Source organism: Lathyrus oleraceus, chromosome 1, assembly GCF_024323335.1.
Source record: "Lathyrus oleraceus cultivar Zhongwan6 chromosome 1, CAAS_Psat_ZW6_1.0, whole genome shotgun sequence".
In the NCBI taxonomy this organism is placed as follows: Eukaryota; Viridiplantae; Streptophyta; class Magnoliopsida; order Fabales; family Fabaceae; genus Lathyrus; species Lathyrus oleraceus.
Genome location: NC_066579.1, coordinates 694,373 through 714,387, shown reverse-complemented (window position 1 = coordinate 714,387; position 20,015 = coordinate 694,373). Strand labels below are relative to the sequence as shown.

Here is a 20,015-nt window from a genome sequence, read left to right as displayed (position 1 = left end):
AATAATTAAAAAAATTAATTTCTTTTAAAAAAGTTAACCCATACAGCTAAAAAATAACAAGCCAAATTAACTACACAGCTATAAAATAGCAAACCAATTATTTTTAATTTATAATAATAATTTAACAAATTTATTACTTGGTGGCAAAAAAAAATAAAAATCAGAATTTAGAGTGTGTACTGAATCAATTCAATATCCCTATGAACTCTCCACTCTGATCTCTCTTGACTAGTTCAACTTCTTATTACAAAAACTCACACACTTGAAGAACCCTTCCTATATATATATATATACACACACATCCGTTGAAAATGATAACTTAACTGTTTAGTTCTTGGAGTTAATTAATTTGATTATGGTAATTATGAGTCGAGTTCAGAATGATGTTGAAAGTCAGGGTGGTGAGGCTAGAGCTAACCATGATGGTAATCATGAAAATATTGAAAACTGGTTGCCAATTAGTGCTTCTAGAAAAGCAAAATGGTGGTATTCAACTTTCCATAATGTGACTGCTATGGTTGGTGCTGGAGTTCTAGGGTTACCATTTGCTTTATCTCAGCTTGGATGGTATTTATATCTTTATTTCATGAATTCATTTTCTTCAATAATAATGCCCTAGCCCTAGTTTGAGAATATATATATATATATATATATATATATATAATATATATATATATATATATATATATATATATATATATTATATATATATATAATATATTATATAATATATATTATATATATATATATATATATATATATATAGTAATGAAAGGTTTTGATTTGTATATTTGTATAGGGGTCCAGGGATTACAGTGATTATAGTGTCATGGCTTGTGACATTTTATTCACTGTGGCAACTAGTGCAAATGCATGAATTGGTTCCGGGGAGGAGATTTGATCGATACTTTGCTTTAGGAGAACATGTATTTGGATCCAAAGGAAGATTTGGATATTGGGTTATAATGATACAACAATTGATTGTTCAAGTTGCTTCAACCATTGTGTATTCTGTCACTGGTGGGAAATCTCTGAAGAAGTTCTGTGAAATATTAGATCCATCCATGTTTGAAGAAATTAGACAAACATATTATATTATCTTCTTTGTTTGTTTACAGTTACTCCTTTCACAAATTCCTAACTTCAATACTTTGAAAGGAATCTCTTTGCTCGCCGCATTCATGTCTATCTGGTATGTTAAGATGTTAAGAGTTAAGAAACATTATTATTAGGGCTATTTTGTATCTAGTTTTGAATGAATCTAAATGATGTTCGTTTTGTAGTTATTCGATGGTGGCATTTGGATCTTCCCTTGCGAAGGGACTTGAGCATCATCCAACTCACTATGGTGTTCGATCGCACACTACTGCTGGGATAACTTTCGATATTTTTAACGCGCTTGGAACAATAGCCTTTGCCTTTGCAGGACATAGTGTGGTTCTTGAGATTCAAGCTACATTACCGTCTACAGAAGAAACACCTTCCAAAGTACCAATGTGGAGAGGTGTTGTTGTTGCATACACAGTGGTCATCGTTTGCTATCTTACTGTCGCGGTATCTGGTTTTTGGGCATTCGGAGATCTCGTTGAAGACGATGTACTCGTCTCACTCGAACATCCTGCATGGGTTATTGCTATCGCTAATCTCATGGTTTTCTTTCATGTTATTGGAAGTTATCAGGTGACTTACAAGAATGAATTTAGCTCGAATGAGCATATTTTTAGTCGCGCGATGATACTAATAATTGTTTTCTTGATGTTGAAGGTTTTCGCAATGCCGGTTTTTGATACAATGGAGTCTTGCTTGGTGCAAAAGTTTAAACTCACTCCCTCCAGGAGTCTTCGCATCGTTGCTCGAAGCATATACGTCGGTAATATCATTAAATCAACAACAAACATTATTAGGTTAAACATTTATGAATTATAACTTGCATATATATTTTATTTAACATACAACTTTCATTTCTCAATAGCTTTGGTAGGATTGGTTGCTGTAAGCTTCCCATTTTTCGGAGGGCTATTAGGGTTTTTCGGAGGACTAGCATTTGCAGCAACATCATATATTGTAAGAATTAGTACTTATTATTAACCATGTTTTGAAATATCTTAAATTTTTTTCTTCTGTTTTTACTAAATTTGTAACACTTGTTGATACAGATACCTTGTGTCTTATGGATTAAAGCCAAGAAACCAAGAGTAGGGAGCTTTCATTGGATTGCATCAATGGTAAATTTAACTTAGAACTTATTCAAACATAAGATTAGTGTTCAATTATTCATAGCAAATAATCTTATATACTTTTCTTTTGTTGTTGTTGTTGTTACAGTGTTGCATAACTCTTGGGTGTATAATTGCAATTGTTGCACCAGTTGGAGGAATAAGAACGATTGTTGTTTCGATAAAGACCTACAAGTTTTATTCATGATTATTTAGAAGGTTGTTAATTAATTGATGTTCTAAGTATTCTTTTTAATCACTAGAACATCATTTCATAGAACTTACAAGTTTTTTGTTTTGTAGTTTCTATTATGTTTGGCAGATGTTTTAGTTGCCTAGTTATTGATGAGGTTTTGTAAATACTTAATATAAGATTCCATGTTAGCAAATGTAATGCTAACTATGGTATGTAAAGGTTAGGGTAAGCTAGTTATGGGCTGTAAGGTTGGGTAGGAGTAATATATTAATGGTGTATTTGCTTTCAAGTTGTAATGGAAATAATTACTTTTGGAAGTAATGTAAGCTTTCAACTTGTCTTTTATCAATTAGATATTTTATTATGTTTTTATTTAATTAACCACTCAATGAATAAACTCATTCATGTATTTTTTTAAAAGACAAAGTATTGATGTGTATTGATGTCTTTTGCATAGACTATTCTCAATTTTTATTTTCTGGATATGTTTAGGTTCCATTGTTCTACATCAATTTATACTCAGTAACTAGTTAGTTCTACAAGTTGGGCAAGCACTTTAATTTCAGAATTGGGCGGGAAGCCTTTTCTCTGCCAGTTTGCACTGAATTGAGCAACGTGGCAGTTTCTGTGTACCATGAATTCATACAACCAGTGTTATCTAATTGCGGCGACATGGCCGCTATGGCGGATATACATGGCGATTTTTGGGCTTTTCCGCCATAATCCAATATACTTTTTGAACCTCATGGAATAGATCAAGATGTTACCTCTCCAGATTAGAGTAAATCCAGAGGGGGTGGTGATGTAGACTGAATAAGAATAATTTGGGATAATTTAGGTTATTCTCAGTTGTAATTTTTAATGATTTTACGATATATCTAAAAAATTTTTTTTGAAGTGTTTGATTATTTGATGGGAGTAGACTACAAGTCTAATATATGATATGAAAATGCTATTTTCAATTTTCGTATGAGTTCTTTGTGTGTTCGGTTAGCTCTGCATCAATTATATATTATAATACTATTTCTGTATGTGAAGGATATGGTTGCATTTTCATATTTGCAAATAGAATCTGAATTAAATGTTCTGTTTTTCTTTTCAAAGAAGCTTATGCTATCTGCAACTGGGACAGTAGACATAACTTCAGTAGGACACAACTATTTGAATGGAAATTTGTTTCCCTACTTTTTGTTCCTTGTTAATTTAGCTTCCTAAAGATCCAATTTGAAATCTTATATAATGTATAGCAATCATAAATTTCAGCGATAGGGTTGCATAAATATCTTAATAAAAAATTGAGCTTGAGAAATATTCAAATGATAATTTAGAAGGATAATATATTCTTTAAAAAATGGCACAACTCTGATTCTACAGATGATAATTTAGAAGGATAATATATTCTTTAAAAAATGGCACAACTCTGATTCTACAGATGATAATTTAGAAGGATAATATATTCTTTAAAAAATGGCACAACTCTGATTCTACAGATCATTTTATTTGACGCTGCAGGTAGGAATAATGCTTAGAGGCATGGGATTTGATAATACCACTCTAGTGTACGTTGCTGCAGGAAAAATTTATAAAGAACAAAAGTACATGGCGCCACTTAAACAGATGTTTCCACGATTACTAACAAAATATACCTTGGCAACGCCAGAAGAGCTTGCTCAATTTAAGGTATTCGAGAAGTTATTTATGCATATTTAACACAAGAACAATCCATGTTATTCTGTAAGGGAATTCCAGGAGAAAGGAATTTGTGACACACGTGTTTATGATGCAGCGCCACTCATCTAGGTTGGCTGCTCTTGATTATACTATTTGCCTCCATAGTGAAGCATTTGTTACAACTCAGGGTGGAAATTTTCCTCACTTCTTGATGGGTCACAGGAGATATATGTACGGTGGGCATGCAAAGACAATTAAACCCGAAAAGAGAAAATTGGTTGTATTATTTGATAACTCTAATGTAAGGTACGGCTTTGACTATCTTTACTGGTTAGTGTTTATTTTTGAAGTTGTACTGTTGTAAAATATTTTACTGATATATTAAAAAAGTGATCCTTACATATTACATCTACATGCTTTAGATAAGAGAGAATAGAAAATCTAATGGGCTTTGACTAATGTGCCTCATTACTAATAGAAATAATTACTATTTCCAATCTAATATTTACAACACTCCCCCTCAAGCTGGTGAATGGATATCTATCATTCCCAGCTTGCAAGTAAGTTGCCTGAATCTTTCTGTTGGTAAGCCTTTTGTTAACACATCTGCCAGCTGATGCCCGGAAGGAACGTAAGATGTAGTTATCAGTCCACTATCCAACTTCTCTTTGATAAAATGTCGGTCAATCTCAATGTGTTTAGTCCTGTCATGCTGAACAGGATTATGAGCAATACTAATAGCCGATTTATTGTCACAAAACAATTTCATAGGACCTTCACATTGTATCTTCAAGTCTTCTAGAATTTGTTTCATCCACAATAGCTCACAAATTCCTAGTGCCATAGCTCTAAATTCTGCCTCGGCGCTTGATCGAGCAACTACACTTTGCTTCTTACTCTTCCAAGCTACAAGGTTACCACACAGAAAAGTACAATAGCCTAACGTAGATCTTCTGTCACTCACTGATCCGACATAATCCGCATCAGGGTAAGTCTCCATAGTTAGATTTCCACCTCTTTTAAACAAAAGTCCTCTCCCTGGAGTTGCTTTAAGATATTGTAGAACGCGGTCTACAACCTGCAAATGTCTCACCCTCGGATCATGCATGAATTGGCTCACCACACTGACTGTATATGCCAAATCTGGTCTAGTGTGTGCCAAGTAAATCAATTTTCCCACTAATCTCTGATATTGACCCTTGTCAACTTTGTCACTTTCCTCCTCAAAGCTTATCCTGTGATTTTGTTCAATGGGAACACTTGCAGGTTTGCATCCAAGTTTGCCAGTTTCCTGCAAAAGATCAAGCACATACTTCCTTTGAGAAATAAAGATGCCTTGCTTTGAGTAGGCTACCTCAATTCCCAAGAAATACTTGAGTTGCCCAAGGTCTTTCTTCTCAAACTCTGCTGATAATTTCTCTTTGAGGAAATGTCTCTCAATCAAATCATCTCCTGTAACAATAATATCATCAACATAAACAAGAACTACAGTCAGTTTTCCTCCTTGTGAATGTTTAAAAAATAAAGTGTGGTCTCCTTGACTTTGCTTATAGCCCAAACACATCATTGCCTTTGTGAATCTTCCAAACCATGCCCGAGGGGACTGCTTTAGTCCATATAAGGCTTTCTTCAATTTACACACCTTGTTAGCTCTATTTGTTATGCCAACACCTGGTGGAATCTCCATATACACTTCTTCCTCTAAGTCTCCATGCAAGAACGCATTTTTAACATCAAACTGTTGCAATTCCCATCCACATGAAGCAGCAAGAGATAGTAAAATTCGAACAATATTCATCTTTGTCACTGGGGAAAATGTCTCCTCATAATCAGTACCATACGTCTGAGTATAACCTTTTGCCACTAGTCTTGCTTTGTACCGATCAAGTGTACCATCAGATTTGTACTTTACAGTATAGATCCATCTGCATCCAACTGGACTTTTGTCTCTTTTCCTTTCAATAATCTCCCAAGTACCATTATTTTGAAGTGCTCTCATTTCCTCATCCATAGCTTGGACCCAATTTCTATTTTGCAATGCTTCTTCAACAAATGATGGGATTTTCACAGAATCAACAGTTGCAATAAAACTTTGATATTGTGTGGAAAGATGTTTAGTGGAGACATATTGAGAGATAGCGTGTCGATATAGGGAGGGACAAGATCTTTTATCCTTCCTCAAAGCAATGGGTAAATCAACTGGATTAGTGTCACAAGTATCAGAAATGGCACAATTATCACTAGAGGAATCATTTTCAGTACTTACCTCCGGTTCAGGCGATTGAATTTGTTTCTGGAGAAGGTCAGGTTTACTTCTTCTCTGATACACTAGAGTTGGTGCTGGAGGTGCTGATTCCTGTAAAACAGAAGGCCTTGAAGGACCAGGAACACTTACTGGCTCAGATTCAGGTGTTGAACTAGGACTCAAACTCAAACTAGGTGACAACTCGGGTTCAAGAGAGGGAACACTGATATGTGTTCTAGGGAGGCTAGGACCAAGGATCAGAAACTCGGACTCAGACTCTAACTCTGACTCTAAGTCACTTATGTTCTCCCCCTGAGACTGAGAACGAGTGAAATATGACACATTTTCATGAAAGGTGACATCTTTGGAGACAAAGAATTTTCGACTCGAAGGATGATAACATTTGTACCCTCTTTTGTTTGGTGTATAACCCAGAAAGATACATCTGACAGCACGGGGATCCAATTTGTTGCGATATTGTTTGTGAACATGAACAAAAGCAACACAATCAAAAATGCGAGACTCAAGAGTGTGTAAGATAGGAACAGATGGAAAACGTGAAAGCATAAATTGGGCAGGACTTTTATTACCTAACACTCGAGATGGGATCCGGTTAATCAGATAGGCAGTAGTAAGAATTGCCTCACCCCAATAAGAGGTAGGAACAGACATTTGAAAAAGGAGAGATCTAGCAACTTCAAGTAAATGACGATTTTTTCTTTCTGCGACACCGTTTTGTTGTGGGGTGTCAACACATGTGAATTCATGGAGAATGCCATGTTTACTAGTGAAGTTGGAAAAGGTATGATTGACATATTCTTTACCATTGTCAGAACGAATTCTTTTTATGCCTTTCCCAAATTGCGTTTGTACCATATTATAAAATTGGATAAATATTTGTGGTACTTCGGATTTAGTATTCATCAAGAAAATCCAAGTTACCCGAGTACAATCATCAATAAATGAGACAAACCATTTTGCACCAAAAATATTAGAGGTAGGGGCAGGTCCCCAAACATCAGAATGAATCAAATAAAAAGGTTCACCACCTTTATTAAAATTGGAAGGAAAAGATACACGATTGTGTTTTGCCAACTGACAAACATCACACTTAAAAGACTCAACAGAATGGTGTAAGAACAACGACGGAAACATAGACTTAATTATATAAAATGGAGGATGACCGAGACGCTTGTGCTGAAGCCAAATTTGTGAGGCTGAAGAGGAAGACTGAGACTGGAAACAGGAGGACAACACCTTTGGATGGTCATCAGAGAAGTAGTATAACCCTTCCTTTTCCTTAGCAATTCCAATCGTCTGCCCCGTGGTAAGGTCCTGAAAAACACAATGGGACATAGAACAAATTACTTTACAATTCAGATCAGGGGTAAGCTTATGGATGGAAATTAGATTGTGGGAAAGTGTGGGAACATGAAGCACAAATTGCAACTGGAATGGAGGTTGCAAGTCAATATTTCCAGTGCCAACAACACAAGCATGAGAGCCATCAGCAACAGTGATATAAGGAATACTCGAAGGTGTGGTATAAGAGCATAATAATGTGGAATCAAATGTCATATGATTAGTAGCACCAGAGTCAAGAATCCATGCATTCTTAGGAATATTACCACAAACAGTAAGAGATCGGGAACACAAACTCTTACCAGTAACTGCTAGAGACCCAGAACCAGAAGGCTTACTCATGGAGTCAAGCATAGACTTCAACCGTTCCACATCATTCTGACTGAAGGAGGAAAGATCAATTCCCCTCTTTTCAAAGCTTTCAGTATCCTGGACATGTGGAGGTGGTTGATCGTTAATAATCTCAGCCATTGAAAGGACAATCGAGAGAAAACAAACCAAGAAACAGGATGGGTTAGGGTTTCAAAGATGAGTGAACTGCAAACTGCAGTAAAAAAAACTCCGCTACAAGGCGGCTAGGGTTTAGGCGGAAGCGAATCCCCCAAAAGCTCTTGATACCATGTTGCAAAATATTTTACTGATATATTAAAAAGTAATTCTTACATGTTACATCTACATGCTTTAAATAAGAGAGAATAGAAAACCTAATGGGCTTTGACTAATGGGCCTCATTACTAATAGAAATAATTACTATTTACAATCTAATATTTACAACATCTTTGAAAAATATTTGAAATGAGGTGCTCAATTGAAATGAAATAACCTTTTAAAAAAGTTAATAGATCAATCAGATCTTCGAAAGGTTAGAATCAAACCTAAAAATTAATATGTTATAAACTACATATAGAACTTATGTTTTGAATTTTTTTAAAAGGTCAGAAGTAGACTTAATAAAATCTAGTATGACTCGGCCTATTCTCACTACAACTTAGGGACGGAGTTACACTGAGGATATATATATATAATATATATATATATATATATATATATTATATATATATATATATATATATATATATATATATATATATATATATATATATATATATATATATAATATATATATATATATATATATATATATGGTATTCAATGATCTAAAAAACAATGAATCCATTCATTAATATTTAAGATTAGTACAGTTTTTTTTAAATTCGTACTCATCTAAAGTTTTAATTTATTTTTAAAATTAAAAAATATATAACTTTGTCACAAAAATTGATTGAATTTTATCTTAGTGAAAACAGTCAAATACTCTAATATTCTACTGTAAAAAATAATTGAATTGTTTTTCTTAAAATATCAATTAAGAAGATTTACGGCCTAACTTACACAATACCAAACTGTATCAGATTTTTTTTTTAAATTGAAAAGGCTTAATCTTTTTTATAATCTTATTTAGTTAAAAGATTAGGCCTTGAGCCATAAAAAATAAGACTTTTAAGTCTATTTGTTCGACCTATTTAAATAAATGACTAACTTTATTAATATTACTATTATTATATTATATTTTTTTATTTTTGAATTAAACTATAAAATTATTAAATATTATATATCTTGAAAATTTTATGAAAATAAATTGAAAAAATATTATGAACGATATTATAATTTGTTTAATAAACTCTCAAATAAATAACATCATAAAATTTATGTTACTAGCTAAACTAAAATAAGTTAATGCATACAAATATTTAATTTATTGATCTTTTAATTTATTAATCTATTTTAACATTAGTTAAATTACTTATTCATAAATATTCAAATAAAATAAATTTCTAAGTAAATTAATAGGTCAATAAGATTTTTGAAAGGGCTCTACCCCATTTTATTTTGAAGTTAAGAACATACACTATATATACTATATACACACACTAGATAAAAATGGATTCAAAAGGAAAATATACTACGATTAGTTGGAAAGTTTATTGTTATAATTTAACAATGTTTTATTTTTTTATAATATATAATAAATATAATTTTTGTTTTGGAATATATTTAATATTGTAAATTTTATATATTGTCCCTGTTCCGTCACTGCTCAAATAAATATAAACTGCTCAAATAAATATAAAGACACTTGTAAAAAATAATAATAAATGGTCAATTTTTCGACAAAAGAAATTATGATGAAAAAATAAGTTGGAAGTAAATGATAAATTGGGCAAAGTAAAGAGTAAATAAATCGTAAAATTATTTTTTAACTCGTACTCAAAGATCTTTAAAACAATAAATCCATCCATTTGCAAATATGAAGCTTGTTAAAAAAAATGATTATTCAATGACTATTTTATTGCATAATTTTAAGTATAAAATCAGTTACTACATAACAAATTGTAATTTTTTCAAACTCATGCCTTATTATTCTAACTAAACATACCTACCAATTGTTAAGTAACTTGGTTTAGCATAACACTTTGACTAAACCAACACATAAATTTGAATTAAATAATTACAAATCTGATGGATAACTAGTGCCAAAAAAGTTGGTAAGTCCTATAAATGATGTTGTAACAATTAAAAGAAAGTTAGAACATGAATTAATTAATCTTCCTTGTAGTGATCATGATAAGAATTTGTAAGTCTTCATCGAAACAATAATTGTTCTAATTCCTCCAATGGGTGCAATAATTGCTATAACACAGCCAACAGCTATACAAGCCTGTAAAAAAAAAATGATTTAGATATATAGATTATTTGATATGAATATTAATATTAAACTCATGTTTGAGCAAGTTTAAAGATAAATTTACCATTGATGCAATCCAATGAAAGCTCCCTAGTTTTGGGTTTTTGGCCTTAATCCAAAGAACACAAGGTATCAGTAACAAATATTTAAAATTTAGTAAAAATACATTAATAATTGAAGATATTTGAAAGCATGATTAATTCTTACAATATATGATGTTGAAGTAAATGCTAGTCCTCCGAAAAATCCTAATAGTCCTCCAAAAAATGGGAAGATTACAGCAACCAATCCAACGATAGCTATATAAAAAATGAAAGTTTCAAATTAAATTAAATATCTATGTGCAAATTATAATTAACATTTTTAAGGGTCGTGGTTGATCTTACCAACGTATATGCTTCGAGCAACAATACGTAGAGTCGTTGAGGGTTTGAAGTTAAAATTTTGCACTAAACAAGACTCCATCGTATGAAAAACAGGCATTGCATAAATCTGATAACTTCCAATAACATGAATGAAAACCATCAAGTTAGCGACAACAATAACCCATGCAGGACGTTCAAGTGAGAGGAGTATATCATCTTGAACCATATCTCCAAACGCCCAAAAACCAGAAACCGCAACAGTAAGATAACAAACAATAACGACGGCAACAACTCCTCGCCACATTGCTATTTTAGAAGGCTTTTCTTCTGTGGATGGTAATGTAGCTTGAATCTCAAGAACCACACTATGTCCCGCAAATGCAAATGCTATTGTTCCAAGCGCATTACGAATATCAAATATTTGTCCCGCACTGGTATGTGATCGAACACCATACTAACTTGGATGATGTTCCAATCCCTTTGCAACAGACGTCCCAAATGCCACCATCGAATAACTGCGCATATATATATAAACCATTAGTCTAAATAAATAACTGTGCGTATGTTAACCATTAGTCTAAAGAAAATTACATACCAGACAGACATAAACGCCGGCAAAGAGATTCCTTTCAAATTATTCAAGTTAGGAATTTGTGAAAGGAATAACTGTAAACAAACAAACAACACAATATAATATGTTTGTCTAATTTCTCCAAACATGGATGGATCTAATATTTCACACAACTTCATCAGAGATTTTCCACCAGTGACAGAATACACAATGGTTGAAGCAACTTGAACAATTAATTGTTGTATCATTATCATCCAATATCCAAATCTTCCTTTCGATCCAAATACATGCTCTCCTAAATCAAAGTATCGATCAAATCTCCTCCCCGGAACCAACTCATGCATTTGCACTAGTTGCCACAGTGAATAAAATGTCATAAGCCATGACACTATAATCACTGTAATCCCTGGATACCTACACAAACATATAAATATTAATATTACTATATAATCTAAAACACTAGTACTGTAGAATTTGAATTCATGAAATGAAGATATAAATACCATCCAAGCTGAGATAAAGCAAATGGTGACCCTAGAACTCCAGCACCAACCATAGCAGTCACATTATGGAAAGCTGAATACCACCACTTTGCTTTTCTCGATGCACTAATTGGCAACCACTTTTCTATATTTGAAGAATCATCTCCACCTTGACTTTCAACATCATTCTCATTGCACCTCATACTTACTATTCTTTTTTTTTAATAACTCGGACAATTGTAACTTGGATGGGTATATATAGGGTAACTGAGAACAGATTAATGCGGAATAACTAACTATAACAATAAACATCGAATAAAGTGGAAGAACAATATTTCAAATCTAATTATAATTCTTTTAATTTAAAAACTTATTATTTTAATAGTACAAAAAGTTTAGAATTAAATAAACCTTAAATTGATGTGAATATCACCACTATCCACACACGTTAATTATACCACTAATTCTAATAACTAACTAGAAGAATAAGAAGCAAATAAAGTGGAGTAACAATCTTTCAAATCTAACATGCCACTTTGTTTTTGCTAAATAATATTTTATTTATTTAAATTAATTTTAATCAATTTATTGATATAGGAATTATTTTTTAAAAATTAAATAGTTTTTTTAACTACAAAAATAAATTTAAATATATTTTTAAACTATAATTTTTTTTAATCAAAAGTGGACTTTAACTCAATAAATAAAAATAAAATAATAGGTACAAGAATGAAAATAAAAGAATAGGTACAAGAATGAGGGAGACGTCTAGACAAAACCTCAAATCAATCTAATTCTAAAACTAGGAGTCCCTAGTTTGTTACGAATGAAACCCAAAGCTATTTCAGTGTATATTAGACCACCACGTAAAATTAGAAACTAATAAGACCAAGTTAAATAATAAGTCTAATCTTAATTATACAGTTCTCCCATATGTTTCTTATCTTTTAAAGCACCACATATGATTTACTGTAACCTTTAACTACTAATATTGAATTCGTATTCAACCACAAATTAGACCAAGTTCAACTAAAAGCATATTCTATTACAAATTAGACCAGCATCTTAGAAAAATTGCATTATTCAGACTCAAGTTGCAAGCAAAACTATCCAGGTGCTCACCAAAATGGATCCTAAACATCCCACCACATGTTGCTCGAAGATGAGTGCCTCCCGAAGGACCATCAATATTTAGCTTGACCCAACCAAATTGAGGAGGGCTCTATAGTATCTCTTTCAATGACACTTTTGCAATTCTCCAAACATCAGATTGGAGATCCAATATCCAGCAAATTCTCTAACCAATTCGAAATCGACCTTTCATATTTGTAGTTAAATTAAGAATAAGTGAGTTAAGGTCTCCTCCTCCTCAAAGCATAAGATACGCAGACATAAGGCAAACACAACTCCTTTAATATGAGTTTATAACCAGTAGGTAGCTTTTCATAGTTCAATCTTCAAAATATCAAAGAGTTTGAGAGAGGAATTGATGAACACCAAATCATCTTTCCCCAAACATTAGCCTGAGTAATAGATGAAGAAAACAAAAATAGTTAAAGTAGTTTTACAGTTAGTTACATTTTCCATTCAGTTTGTTATGCTTTCTGTTATGCAGTTAGTTACAATCTCTTCCAACTATATAATGGTTGTAATCCCCATTCAATGCATAACAGAATACAGTTCTGCTCTTTATCTTCTTCCTCTTCACTTTAAGCATTTCTTACTGTTCTTCAATGGCTTCCATAACAGAAGCATTTCTTACTGTTCTTCAATGGCTTCCATGACAGAAGCATAATATGGTATCATCGTCTTCGATCCTCTTTCCACACTTCCGCACCGTTCACTTTAAGTTTCTACTTGTGCGATCCTTCTTTTGATTTCAGCATGCCTCCGCGTATTGATCCTACCGCAAATCGAATCACAAATTGTGATGTTGATTCGGTTTACTATGTTCATCCTAGCGAAGGTCCAAATTCTGTTAGTATTCAACCTCAATTGAATGGTTCTAATTACATCTCGTGGTCAAGATCCATGGAAAGAGCTCTTGGAGCTAAGAACAAGCTTGCGTTCATCAACGGATCCATTCGCGTTCCAAGTATCAACGATCTTAATCGATCTGCGTGGGAACGATGCAATTGCCTTGTTCATTCATGGATTCTCAACTCTGTAAGTCCTGCTATCTCACAGTAGATTTACTTGGATCATACTGCTTAAAAACAAATCTGAAGTTTCTGCACATGTTCAACAATTTGTTACTCTCATAGAAAATCAGTTCCATACATGTCCTAAGTTCATCATGTCTGACAATGGACCTGAATTTCTCTTAACTCAATTCTATGCCTCAAAGGGCATTATCCATCAAAGATCATGTGTTGAGTCCCCTCAACAAAATGCAAGAGTTGAAAGGAAGCATCAACACTTGCTTAATGTAGGCAGAGCCTTACTGTACCATTCAAATTTACCTAAATTCTACTGGTCCTATGCTATTAGCTATGGAGCCTTCATTATAAATAGAGTTAACACTCCTCTACTCAATAACCAATCCCCTTATCACATACCGCATAATAAACCACCAGACATTAACCAACTTAAAGTTTTTGGATCTTTGTGCTATGCATCTACCTTGTCCAATCAAAGAACTAAATTAGATACAAGAGCTAGAAAATCATTGTTCCTTGGATATGTTGTTGGATATAAAGGCTCTATTCTACTTGATCTAAATTCATTCAACATTTTTATTTCAAGAAATGTCTCTTACCATGAACAGATCTTACCTTACCAAAAACAATCTTCATCTACCACACCTCCTTGGGAATATTATAGCACTTCAGTTCCCAATCCAAACCTCAGTCATGACATACATCATTCTGCTCAAAATGATTCTCCCATTAACCAACTCAACCTTCCAGCTACCACAACTTTATCCACACCCACCACAACTGACTCAAATCCACCTTCCAGCTCCCTGGCCAATTCTAATCCACCCACCTCTAATACACAACACTCCACTCGTGCCTCTACAAGAGTTAGAACATTATCATCATTTTTAAAAGATTATGTCTGTACAACCTTCACTGATCCACAATGCCAATCATCTTCAGGTAATCCTAACTCTATTTCCAATTTCATTTCATATCATAACTTGTCTCCTACTCATTATCGTTTCATCCTTTCCCTTACTACTAATCATGAACCTAAAACATACTCCGAGGCTAGCAAATTTGAATGTTGGAATCAAGCCATGAAAGTTGAAGTTGCTGCACTTGAGCAAACTGGAACTTGGAAAATTGTGGATCTTCCACCCCATGTTAAACCTATTGGTTGTCGTTGGGTTTACAAGATCAAGCATAAATCTGATGGAACCATAGAAAGGTTTAAAGCTCGTCTTGTTGCTAAAGGATACAACCAGATTGAAGGACTTGATTACTTAGATACTTTCTCACCTGTTGCAAAGCTCACCACAGTTCGATTGGTTCTAGCTTTAGCTTCAATCCATAACTGGCATCTTCACCAACTCGATGTTAATAACGCATTTCTTCATGGTGATCTGAATGAAGATGTTTACATGTTGATCCCACCAGGTGTCCAAAGTTCTAAACCTAACCAGGTCTGCAAACTCATTAAGTCCCTTTATGGACTAAAGCAGGCAAGCAGACAATGGTTTGAAAAATTGACTTCAGTCCTCACTGCTCATGGCTACTCTCAAGCACCTTCTGATCACTCATGTTTATTAAACAAACATCATCCACCTTTACAACACCTCAGACACGTCTCTAGACACGTATGAACTTGTGTAGCATTTCATACGCGTCACAGGCGCGTATGTAGCATTTTAAGACAAAAAAAATCCTTTGTCCGGATGTGTCTCCAGACGCGTCTGGCCATGTTTGAACACCCTGATCTATTTCAAAAGCACAACATAATATTAAAAGAAGGTTGAACCACATTTTAAGGTGGGGTCTTGGAATTTGGACAACAAAATATCATCTTGGAGCTAAGCAAATACGATAAGAACAACGAGAAGCACCAATCCGAAAAATTTGTCCATTGAAGTGTCTTCCTTTGTGATCATTGTGTAATGTTTATGATTTTTCTTATAGATTTTATTTATGTTATGAATAGAACACTATAAGGCTAGATATTTCTCTCTTTATATGATTTATTTCTTTTTGTGCTTAATGCTTTCTTCTATTTGAAAAATTGAGAATTATTTACGGTTACCTGTTAGAAACGTCTTTCAACAATTAAGGGTTGATTGAAATATTTAAGATTAGATATCACTTAGGACTAGGGATACCCTCTAAAAACTGTTCTATTTTTTATAATTACATGTTTGAGTTCATTTACAAATTACTATGGCCATAATAAATTAATTTGAATAATCAAAGGTTTATTCGTTAAGGACTTAGGAATATATACTCTTAAGAGCCACTAATCTATAGGAGTTAAACTTAGTTGTTACAAGGTAAATTTAGGATACCAAACGAATTCAAGATCAAACTCTCATCTCTGACATGCTCTTCTAAAATTAATTTCTATTCTATTAAATTTACTTATATTTTATCTTTTTCTGCAAATAACCCAAATCAAAATCCCTCAAATACCTTTTTGTTCAAATGAATTAAAATAAGAACCCTATAATATCGCACAGTCCTTAAGATCGACATTTTAGGATCTCCCAATATTTCTACATTGACATATTATTACACTTGCTAATTTATCGATCAGGAGACCACGATCATCGACAATCTCCTTGGCCTCCCCAGACATCTAGACATCTAAGAACTTCTTCATATCGCCCCGCCAGTTGGTGGGCACCTTCAACGGCAGGCCGTCCTGTAACAAATAATGTAAAAACCATCATTTATTTTAAATGTATCATTAATAAATAAATAAAAAGTTTAAAATAATACATATATACTTCTCCCTTCCATAATCTCAATACCACCTGATCGGCTTATTCGGTGAGCAAGGTACAACCATAGGCCCCTCCAGGGTACCCCTCATCAGTGTGTACAAATGGCTCGATTGAAGCCAAAACAGTTGCATTTGTATCAAACAAAGCAGTGACCTTTATATCAGCTGAAGTAGTCTCTTCCCTATCAACCGAAGCAATCAACTTCGTATCGGTCAGAACAGTCACCTCCATCGTATTAGCTGAAGTCGTCACCATTATCACCTTAGTCTCAGTATGAACGGCCACCTCCATCTTAGTGATATATATATATATATATATATATATATATATATATATATATATATATATATATATATATATATAAAGTAATACATTGAATGGTAAAAATATGTTTTTGTTAAAATAATAAGGATATAAATTAAAGAAAAAGTCATAGGTTAAAAACTGCGGGCTCAAAAGCTCTTTCAAATAGCTTTTGAGAAAGAAAAAATTAAAAGTTAGTAAAAAAGCAACAAATTAAAAGTTAAAAGACAATTACCAAACAAAACTTTTCGTTGATATGGACTGAAAAGCTAAAAGCTCAAAACATTTTTTTTGGACTTACCAAAGATACCCTAAATCTGACGTAGTACTCATTTTAAACTTATACATAAGAATAATGGAAGGGTGCATACAAAGAAGTGATGCCTAGATCTTAGAGGTAGTCGACTGTTTAAAAGATCCATCAATCTCATTTGATTCAAGCTAAAACGATAGAGCATTTGATAGTGTTTTGGTAGATTGATAACATTTATATAAGAGGAGAGTTATTGTGTTCTCATAAAATATTGGGGAAAGTTTGTTTTAACTTTAAAATAATTATTTTTTTTAAATTTGAAAATAGATTAAACAATGTATTTTAAATTTTTTTTATTTTTTATTTATAAATTAAAAGATTAATTTTTATATTCTATAAAATAAACATACATTATTAAAATCAAAATATACTCAGAATTATAATTTTTAAAAAAATTATATCTCAAAAATGATTTTAATAAAAAGATTATTTGAAATATCTCAAAATAAACGGAGCTCGTTTTCTCTAAAAATAATTAGAAAAATTCATTAAAGAGATTGTGAATCCAATGAGACTGCCCCAATCGTAAAATGGATAATTCAACGATGAAGTGGATAATCCATCATCGTAAATATTATTTTTTCTGTCTCTCTCATAAAAAATGTCTTATTTATATTTTTTCTTTCTGTAAAAATAATTGTTTGTTTACCAACCAAACATTTAGTATTATGTTTCCACTACTATACATTTATTTATTACCTTTCACTTTATTCAATCACTCTATTAATTATAATTAATAAATATATTCTAGTAAATAATACTCCCTTCGTCTCAAAATAAGTGTTACATTTAGAGAATTATTTGTCTTAGAATACTTGTCATTTTAGCTTACCAATGCAATTTTACTTTTTATCTTTCAATTGTACTCTCTCTTGTTTTTTCATTTTGCATTAATTCTAATTCAAATACATCAATAGTTGTGAAGAATATTTTGGTAAAATCAATATTCTCTCTTTCATTTATTACATTTTTTTAATTTGTATGAAAGTGTCAAGTATGACAATTATTTTGAGACAAAAGGAGTATTATATTTATTAATTTTATCATTAAAATCAACATATCTAATGATTTTTACAAAAATCATATATTAACTAAATATGACATATTTTTGAGACAGAAAGAGTATTTCTCAACAATAACGATTAACTACTTTTAAAACACTAAAGGTTGTGAAGCTCTCAACTGCACCGGTCAATACAAAGGGCACCTGCCAAATTACTTAATCCAGTAATCAAACATTAGCCTTTTGAAACATAGACTATGGAATGATTTTAAAAGATCTATTCTACTTTTTATTAAAAGACACGCATCAATAATTATTTTCTTGCAGTTTCACATATTTGTTGGAGATTTGGGTTTTAGACATTTATATCATTCTTAATTTATTTAATTATCAACTGAAAAGTATTCATTATATGATGTTGAACGTGGATTCAACGGAATGATCAGGTTAGGCATGGCCTTAGATATGGATAATCATTCTTTAGTCCAACGAATTATGTGTCTTATAAAGTTGTTCGAAGAAGTGAAGGTGAAACACACCTACAGGGAAACAAATGTTTGCGCAGATGCTTTGACTAAAGCAAGTGTCGAAAGTAGAGATGATGTATTTTTTAGAGAAGAATACCCGAGTCTTATTAGTCAGTTTGTGTTTACGGACGTGTTAGAAACCCTAATTTCGCGTCTTGGTTTATTGTAATCTCTCTTTTTCTTTGGGCTTTTGCCCTATTTATCAGAAAAATAAAAAAAAATATGATCATAGTATTTAACCATGTTGTCTCCTATTCAACTTAATTATATTTTTAAAATTTAATTAAAAGTTATCATGTTCAACTACTTTATTTCTCAATTGTTTTCAAATTCTTTTGCTTATATAGGTCTAAGAAAATAACTTTATTTTTCAGTTGTGGAATTGAACACTTCCCAAATTTTGGACAATACTCATTAGACACCATGAATTACTAACACACCATGGGGAAATTTTATAATAACCCTCAATTTTGAATTTTAAAATTCAAAGGCTAATACACAATAAATCATCTTTGTAACACACCAAAACTACATATTAAACAACTTCAAAATTTGGAATCCATATAGTCTATTACATGTATTGAACTCCAGACGCACCTAAGAAATCACACCCATGGTCAACCTCAAGTCACACATTTTCAAACTAGTCCAGATTTCAAAGTCCGATTTTTTTTACAGAGATTGGAATCTAAATGCTTCTGTTTAAGTAAACTTGTGTCTTTTCATCTTCCTTCCCATTTTCATTTATGCAAAAGAGAAAAAACAAAGAATATGAAAAACTACTCCTTATCTGCGTTTACATAACTTGTACTTCTCATTTAAATCCTTCTCATAGCTTATATATTGCATTGAAGCTTATCACGCCATTACTCCAATGTATTGCACTTATTTGAGTCTCATCTTCATTACATTGGTAAATTGCTCATTCTCTTTCCTTATTTGATTTCATATGCATTACCTAAATAGATTATAGGTATGATACTTTAGGCTTAAATGCAATAGATATGTTATTTGTGCTTGTTCTAAAGTTCCTTGCATTAAGTTTTTGAGCTCTAGAGTTTAAGGTTCGTATGCTCTGTTCTCTAGTCCGAATGGTG

General features: G+C 32.4%; 1 protein-coding gene, 1 long non-coding RNA gene and 1 pseudogene across 2 annotated transcripts; 2 read left to right on the top strand and 1 right to left on the bottom strand.

Annotated features, from left to right (window-relative positions):
- Nucleotides 1-339: 339 nt before the first annotated feature.
- On the top strand, nt 340-2,548 carry LOC127090418 (lysine histidine transporter-like 5). Its single transcript, XM_051029422.1, has 7 exons — nt 340-567; nt 800-1,192; nt 1,284-1,680; nt 1,765-1,870; nt 1,973-2,064; nt 2,157-2,225; nt 2,326-2,548. The coding sequence occupies exons 1-7, from the start codon at nt 356-358 to the stop codon at nt 2,422-2,424; spliced, it is 1,368 nt and encodes a 455-aa protein (XP_050885379.1). The 5' UTR covers nt 340-355; the 3' UTR covers nt 2,425-2,548.
- A 950-nt stretch (nt 2,549-3,498) lies between these two features.
- Nucleotides 3,499-4,317, top strand: LOC127089376 (uncharacterized). Its single transcript, XR_007791444.1, has 2 exons — nt 3,499-4,092; nt 4,199-4,317. It is a non-coding gene; the product is annotated as an uncharacterized LOC127089376 (long non-coding RNA).
- A 5,993-nt stretch (nt 4,318-10,310) lies between these two features.
- LOC127088057 (lysine histidine transporter-like 5) lies at nt 10,311-12,125 on the bottom strand (annotated as a pseudogene).
- Between the last annotated feature and the right edge of the window lie 7,890 nt (nt 12,126-20,015).